Raw genomic sequence first — 8,694 nt, 5'->3', positions numbered from 1 at the left:
TAGTATAACGTTTCCAAATTCGAATAGACTACATAGAAAAGAGGATAAGATGTCTCACTATTGGTATGTCTGGGGCAAATGGTGTCTACAGCGAAATGCTCCGTGCAACAATATAGTATAACGTTTCCAAATTCGAATAGACTACATAGAAAAGAGGATAAGATGACTCACTATTGGTATGTCTGAGGCAAATGGTGTCTGCAGCGAAATGCTCCGTGCAACAGTATAGTATAACGTTTCCAAATTCGAATAGACTACATAGAAAAGAAGATAAGATGACTCACTATTGGTATGTCTGAGGCAAATGGTGTCTGCAGCGAAATGCTCCGTGCAACAATATAGTATAACGTTTCCAAATTCGAATAGACTACATAGAAAAGAGGATAAGATGACTCACTATTGGTATGCCTGAGGCAAATGGTGTCTGCAGCGAATGCTCCGTGCAATAATATAGTATAACGTTTCCAAATTCGAATAGACTACATAGAATAGAGGATAAGATGACTCACTATTGGTATGTCTGAGGCCGTGGGCTGGTAGTCTTGCATCTCTTGTTTGACCAGACCCGAGTTGGTGTGGTGGGGGGGCAGCGGGCAGGCGGAGTGGGGCAGGGGGGGCGCCGAGTGGGCGGGGGGAGGCGGGGTGGAGCGCTCGTCCTGCTTCATGCCACCTCCCAGTGACAGGGAGGACGGACTGCCCTTGTATACCAGTGACGCTATCTGAAAAACCAGACATCCGTTACCATAAGCTCGTATTCTGATACAAAACTTACAAAACCACTAAACACTATCATACTTATCACACGTAAATTATTACTGCACATGTTAAAACTATCACCTAAGTACCTAGAATTGTAAAGCTATATAAGGACCGTCAGTCATTTAATCTTCATATTTATTTGAAAATGCCATTACTAGGCGAAACAATTGTCAAAAAATAGATTGTTTTTTTTTTAAATACAATACTAATACAACTTAGTAGACTCAAAAAAACATACACATCACACTATGGACGGGAAAGGTATTTCTACCCGTTATTGATGCTTAAGGACGGGAAGGGTATTTTTACCTTATACAAAACTTACGTATATCGATGCAAAGTGCTATGTGTACAAGTGACACTCATTTTGAGATGAAGAGATTTTTATATCCATTGTTTAATTAATACCTTAATGATGTCAGAAAGAATAGTTTTTGAAAATAATTCCCGTAAGGACAAGAGGTGATGAACTTCAAATCAGTTGGTAACATTATGGATTCTAAACGCACTTAATTGAGGTTTTGTTTGTATGAAATTTACAAAAATGAAAAAGTACTAAGATAAAAAAAATTAAACAAATGAATGTTAAATGAATGGTTATGATTATTTGTGGTTTCACTATAATTTGAAATGGTACATTAATTTTTTTTTCTTTACTTTAACAAGGTTTTTTTGTTAGTTCCTAGAAAAGTGTGAAAATTAGATTTTACCAAAATGAAATATTTCATTAAATCATATGCAAAATAATAATTGTACTTTATAATGAGTGTAATAGTAAAAAAGTGACATGTCTGAACACCAGTATTACATCACGAGTATATTATGTAATCTAAATTACCTTTAATAAATTCAAAGCTTATGTGGGCCTATGATAGTTATCCACTTTCACTAGCCAAAAAACAAAGTGGCTATGAAGGATAATAAAAAATAAATTATGTTTGGTAGCTATCTCCAAAATATGTACATACTAACACAAATGTTAAGAGCATTAATGAAAATGAAAAAAAAGGCCTAGAAATTTTGGATGTGGTTTTCTATGAAAATAGGCTTCAAATATTACATCCATGGAATAATACCACATGGCGGAAAAAAAAAGTTTTTTTTTACGTGACTTTTATGAAAAATCTAAATTAAGTGCTAAACCACTAATAAATTATTATTTTATCATATTGAAATGCAGTGAGTTATTGGGTAGGTTATATTTAAACAAGAGTATAAAGTGACTGATGATAATATTATGGAATTAGGGTGGAGCAACTAATCACTTTTACTTTAAATGAACGACTCGCAAATACAACATGGACAATATCGATTGAAAATAAATCTTTCATGAAATAATTTTGTGTCAATATATTTTATGTATTAATTTTAAATCAAACACAGATTTTTTGAGTCTACTAAGTTGTATTTTATTAACAAAAACACATAAAAAATTATATTGTGACAATTGTTTTGCCTTTTTAGGGCATTATCAAACGAATGACATTCGTTTGATAATGCCCTAACAAGGCGAAACAATTGTCACAATATAATTTTTTATGTGTTTTTGTTAATAAAATACAACTTAGTAGACTCAAAAAATCTGTGTTTGATTTAAAATTAATACATAAATTAAAATGGAGTTCTACAAATTAAACGCCAAATCAATAAATAAATTGTGTCAATATGTAAACACCGAACTTTGACCGATTGACTTTAGTAAACACATTTTTGAAACGTCAATTCAGTACAATTTTATCCATGAATAGCTTTCACACCGAAACAACGCGTCGAAATAGTGACACTGCACATTGAAAATAGTCGTTCAGTTGTGTTAACTTAACGTGCACATAGTCAAACACGTCTGACAACACTGTTCGTCGTTTGGTATTGAATTTTCTTGAGCATGGGACAATGGAAGATCGTCCACATGCTGTTCATCACTTTGCGGCGCATTTTGAAGGATGATTTGTATTTGTTTCCATATAAAGTGCAATTAACTCAAAGAGTATTGCGGACTGTCCAAATCTCTTGGAATATGGCCTAACTGTCGCTCGAATGGTTGACACTGTACCTGATTTTTGGAAGCAAATTTTGATGACTGACAAGGCCCATTTCACACTTTCCGGTGCCATTAACAAGGAAAAATGTCTCATTTGAGGAACGAAGAATCTACACGAGATCCATGAAACACCATTGCATGGCCAAAAAGTGATTGTTCAGGATGGCATTTGTGCCAAAATCATCATTGTGCCATTTTTATTCAGAGAAGGCGAAACAGTGATGGGAATCGATATCCATGCCTGATCACAAATGTGTGAAAAAAGTCAGGGAGGTTACTGGTTTCAACAAGACAGTGCACCATGCCACATTGTAAATCAAACAATGCAGTTTCCGCAGTGAAAATTCTCTGGGCATGTGACGTCAAAAAAGGCGACATAGACTGGCCACTCAGATATACAGATTTGACCCCTCCGAACTTCTTTTTGTGGGATTATTTGAAAAATAGTATGCTAGCAAGGCTCGGACTAACATTTGTGACAAAAGTATCGCTATAACATCTGAGATGCTCGAAAAAGTGATGGAAAACATGGCAGAATGAATGGCAGAAATGGCACATTTTGTTTTGGCCAATAAATAAATAAATTTGGTCACTTGATTGATGCTGCATTAAAAAACTAGTTCAAATAAATTGTAAAGGGCCAAATTTAATTAAAAAATACTTTATACAGAAAATGGATGTTTTAAAAAAAAGTTATTCAATATTCACAAACTGACATAAAATTTGGCGCACCTGTATACATATATATATTTCAACCATAATCAAAAACGCTATTTATAATTTTATAACTGATTTAGATAATATACAGGTATACACCTAAATCGGATATACACGTAAACTTGTCAAAAGCCACATTATAATAGGTAGATGTATCCAAATTGCAAAAGTTCAAGGTAACGATTCTACACATTTTTATTTAAATGTGTGTGCTGGAGGATAAAATTGCCATATTAATGTAAATGAACAGTCTCAGTCCTGGCGACTATTGCAATCAATACGACTTTCTACATTTTTTATTAGGAATACAAAAATAAATTATAATAATAGTTATGGATATTTAGTTGGTTGTACATGTCAATGAACATATTTATTTATATACATATATATTTATAAATACATATATTATAATGAATCGATGAATTAATTATATAAAAAGAGAATCCAAAATGCATTTATTGAGAAAAAGGACGTAGGAAAGAGATTTTTTTTTAGATTATTCTCCGATATTATATTTATATTTAGTTTTTAACTAAATTGATGAATTTTCAATCAATTGAAACTTTGGTATCAAAAATTGTTTGGAGGGACTAAAATTTCTAACTATTTTTCAAAATCATGTCAAAATTCAAATTATAATTATTCCAATTAATGGGCAATAATAAAATCATATTCTATATTATGAATTTACAATGTGACAAACTTTTTTGTGGCGAATTTACCAACTTCGTATAACAACATATGTAAGTACTGCGTAAAAAAAGCAGCTAAGGTCTGCTGGCAGTGCTAAAAGTTCTGAGCCTATTATATTACACCCACCAACACTTGAACCCACATGTATGGAGCATACATAACACAGGTTGATGACCTTAAATCACCACAGGTACCATAACATGTTACACTGTTAATTTTACACACATTATTAATGTATCATTAATCCATTATGTTAAGTGTGACACATTTTCAAGATTTTGATGAAGTGTTCTAGATAATCTTTATAATTATGCTAGGCCATTTGACTTTATATTTTTTTACAGTATTAATATAATTTTGTGGGAATAGGAATTGGTGACTTGAAATGTAACGTATTCCGCATAATCGCAGATATGTAACCATTATGTGAATCTGTTTTTGAAACTTTTATTCAGAGCCGTGTAAGAGGAACAGTGACCACTTGGCGGATATCATCATCCACACATAATTTCAATTAGTACTATGTAATTACATTAATACTAAAAAACGTAATTTAATCTTTTAAATTCTTTTTTCATCACAATTGCAATTTTTGTTGCTTTAACCTGTATCAATACCTTAAGAGCAGAAAAAATCTACAATGAGTATAAAAAGTAGTATGTAACAAGATCATTTTAAATTTTGAAAGAATATCGTTTTAAACTTTAAAATTATTGTGTTATGCCCCAGGACATTACGTCTCTCATGATACTGTGCTACATTTATGCACCTATTTTTTTAAAAATCCGATTTCATATAATTTATAAATCCAAACAAAGATATTTCCTTTATATGATTTTTTTCTTTTCACTATTTGCTGTATAAAGTGAAACATAAATTTGATAATAATTTTGGTTAACTTACGTACTTTTGCACTCTTATGCAGTATAGTAAATGTTTTTTTTTTAACAAAGTAGTTTTCTCAATGAAATATTTTTGTGCCATTATATTTTAATATATTTCATACAAACGCAAACCCTGATTTAATGCACCTCTAGATACAATAAAAAATAAATACAGAAATTATTTACACATTTTTATTCTGCACTAATATTATAATCATAATAATATTTTGTACAAAATGTAATGAGCATACTACGAATCTGACCAAGTCTAAATGTGTTTTAAGTGAGTTGAAATGATAAACAACCTTTTTTTCTGAATATCATGGTTTCAAATTCAGAAAAAAAATCTTGAAGTAGAATGTCAAAGCAATATTATAGCATTATCTAACGTCCGAGTGACTCTGAAATCTAGCTACGGCTTATGCAACACCACTTATCATGTCCCTACTCAGGCTTCAACTTTATAAGTTTCATAGCCTACGCCTACTCGTGAGTGGATTTACTCTTTATGTTTAAAGTTACTATAATTTCATGTAATTCATGAGTGAAAATTCTGGGCAAAAACACTCGCTAATATTATAATAGAAAAGTAAAGTAAGTACTAGTATAGTGAGGGTCGAGCAAGAGACTATCTGAGTATAAATAGGGTCAAGGTTGATGAAAAAACCTGTCAACAGTGTGTTCATATAAATTAAATCCACTTTCACTTAGCATGGAGATTCTTTAGCTGGCCGACAGCTTAAGGTTCACTATAGCCTAAATCAAAGGTGGCCATCCCGCTGCCCGCCGAGTGTCTACTTGCAGCCCGCGGAGCAAATCACACATGTTTTTCTTTAGTGTACACAAAACCACCAAAAGAACATTCCATCGGGCGTAGTTCGTATCATATCCCATATATGGGAGTATTTCACTATCCTGACAATTTCAAGACCCATAATGGCGTCAAGTAGTAAAGACGTTGGACTAAAGAAGAGAAGAGTAACAGAAGAACTGAGAAATTTTTAAGACAGATGGACTACAAACTATTTTTTCGTGGAATTTAAAACGAAGCCGACATGCCTGATATGCAATGATTCTGTTTACGTCTTGAAAAGGTATAACATTAAACTGCATTACGAGGCTAAAGATGCAAATAAGTTTAAATTTAAAAAATGGCCCGGCTACTGAAAATGTTGGCCACCTATGGCCTAGATGATGATTATGACAGTCAGCAGTTACCTGTGAGTCGTAGAGCCTCTGGTCGGGCAGGTGGAGCGCGGAGGGTGGCGGAGGGGGCAGCTGGTGCGGGGGGCGGGGGCTGTCTGCCCCTCCCCCTCCCCCGCCGCCCCCCGCCCCGCTGTTCTTGCGCCGCCTCTTCTCGCCCTGGTAGGGCTCCCCGCCCGCACGGCTACTGGATGAACTAAGGTTTTCCGCCGTCGGCGTATGAGGGGTACTTCTCTCTTCCAACTGTTGACAAAACAATCACTATTACAACTAACCGTTTACTAAATACTCGTTCAATCATATCGTAGTCGTACAGGAGAAAGTGACCAACTAACAAAACGTAAAATGTTCAGGAGGGCCATTTAAGTCACATTTGCTTGGCAAGAAAATAAACATCAATGCAGTTAGTCATTTTTACCAAGTCAATATATTATACTTCCAAGTTTAAAATAATTTGTGATTTTTTCAGGGCAATATTAAGCGAGTAAGGTATCAAATAGTCAATGATCACGTTTTTGTAAAATAATGCACTTGGTCACTTTCTCCTGTATGACTACGATATTTGAAAAATGTACATTTTTTCCGATAATTTCAATTTTGAATTCCTCCAAGATAAATTTTAAGGATTGGTGTCATTTCTAGCTTTTTAATTGGCTTTAAAATATTCATAATCCGTGTTGTGTCTTACCAAAAGGTTTTTTTATACTAAGGGGAACCCACAAACATCCAATTCATGAAGCGAACGGCTGCGCGAGGGGCTGACGTGCTCTCCACGCACATTTTTTTTAGAATACTAATTGGAATTTGATTTTTTTAAGAATGTATAAAATAAATAAAATTATCATTTTTAACTCCCTTACCCTTCAAAAACTCTTTTCTTTTAAAAATCGTATATTTATTTTGAAAAAAAAAACTCATTTTTTCAATGCAAAACCGGTGTTTTAAGAAAAAAACGGTTACGTTGAATGTTACCTGGGTTTAAAGAAAATGTAATTGCGGGCTATCAATTACTGGGCATTAAATATTTAACTTAACATTTTGTCAGTACGTAACATTGTTTTCTATTCAGATGAGTCCAGGGTAACATGAAATAGATACGAAAAAAAAAATTCTAAAAAATATAAAGAAATTGAATCGAGTATCTTCGTCGAAAATTAAAATATTGGTACATACCTTTGAATTAAATGCATTATTTTCCGTAAGCCCTCTAACTTGTAGGCTTTCGGCAGTTTTCAGGAACATAGACAACATATTTTGACCGACATTGACCTCACCCTGGAAACAAGAGAGAAACAAATATGTAGCAATTATTTTAAAAAAACAAAAATCTATTGACCTTAATATATTATGTACAACAAGTACAGTAGGACCTCAATATAACGGATGAATTGGGAAGAAGGGGGGTCTGTTAAGCCCGAGAGTCCATTGTATAAAAATAAGTTTAAAAAAAATAAATTTAAAAAAATATATATGCGCACTATATTCAGATATAAATAAACAATACAAAACGCAAACAAAATTCTATTTTAACACTTGTCTAACACTTATCATGAAGTGACGTTCCTATTTGATTGCTTTCGGTAATCCTTCTTCAAAAAAATGATTAAGTTTTGTTTGCACTTTTGAAGTTTGCTGCTTTTGTATAATTAACTCTCAAATTAGAAAAATGCGTATAACTGAACTTCATTATTTGACGAATAGTCTATATTTTTTTTTGTAACTTGAATTTTCACTTGTAAAAGCCCTCTGGGCGCTTGTGTGAATAAATAAATAAATAAATAAATGTTCAATCGTCGAGATGTGATCTTACCACGGATAACTTCATACCTGCTAAAATGTGTTTGCATGTGACGACACTTGAATTTAAGCATGTATAATATTAACAGAATGTATTTATTTTTTTTACATTTGACCCGATATTTTTGTCCCTTACATCCGTAGTTCATTAAATAGAGGTATGTTATGTCGAGATTTTGCTGTATTCTTGTATTGTACTGAATAATGACTATTTTGATATATCACTGACCAAATATCAAATTACAGTACAGACAAAATTAATAAAAGCCATTGAAAATTAATATCCAATAGTAAACGAATTGCACAAAATTACATTAATAGAAGAGATATTAAGAAATGAGTGCATTATGCTTATCGTAGAATGACAAATTTATATTTTGGGTATATTCCGATGCAATTAGTAAAAAACAAGGAAATTTCTGCAACATGGAACAATTATTTCTCAGTTTACATACACTATTTTTGAACAAGTGACACTTATCACAGTAACCTTTGGGTAATTAATTTTTTCTTGAAACCAAAATAACAAGAGGGGTCACAAGATATTGCAAACCCAAATAAAAATAATCACAAACCTATTGGGTGAGGAGTGATAATTTT

At 32.8% G+C, this 8,694-nt stretch overlaps 1 protein-coding gene across 1 annotated transcript in view; it reads right to left on the bottom strand.

Moving 5' to 3' along the window:
• The window catches only part of LOC148306947 (uncharacterized), a 31,312-nt gene that overhangs the window by 5,089 nt on the left and 17,529 nt on the right, over positions 1 to 8,694 (bottom strand). Inside the window, exons 4-6 of the mRNA XM_088264182.1 lie at positions 7,471 to 7,572; positions 6,313 to 6,540; positions 510 to 719 (exon numbers count right to left, since the gene is read on the bottom strand). Of these exons, the coding sequence (XP_088120308.1) occupies positions 510 to 719; positions 6,313 to 6,540; positions 7,471 to 7,572 (540 nt within the window). The remainder of the gene's footprint in view (positions 1 to 509; positions 720 to 6,312; positions 6,541 to 7,470; positions 7,573 to 8,694) is intronic.

This window comes from Brachycentrus maculatus, unplaced genomic scaffold (genome assembly GCF_059751285.1).
Source record: "Brachycentrus maculatus isolate JH-2025_06_01 unplaced genomic scaffold, ASM5975128v1 h1tg000218l, whole genome shotgun sequence".
Lineage (NCBI taxonomy): Eukaryota > Metazoa > Arthropoda > Insecta > Trichoptera > Brachycentridae > Brachycentrus > Brachycentrus maculatus.
This window is presented reverse-complemented; position numbering and strand designations above follow the sequence as displayed.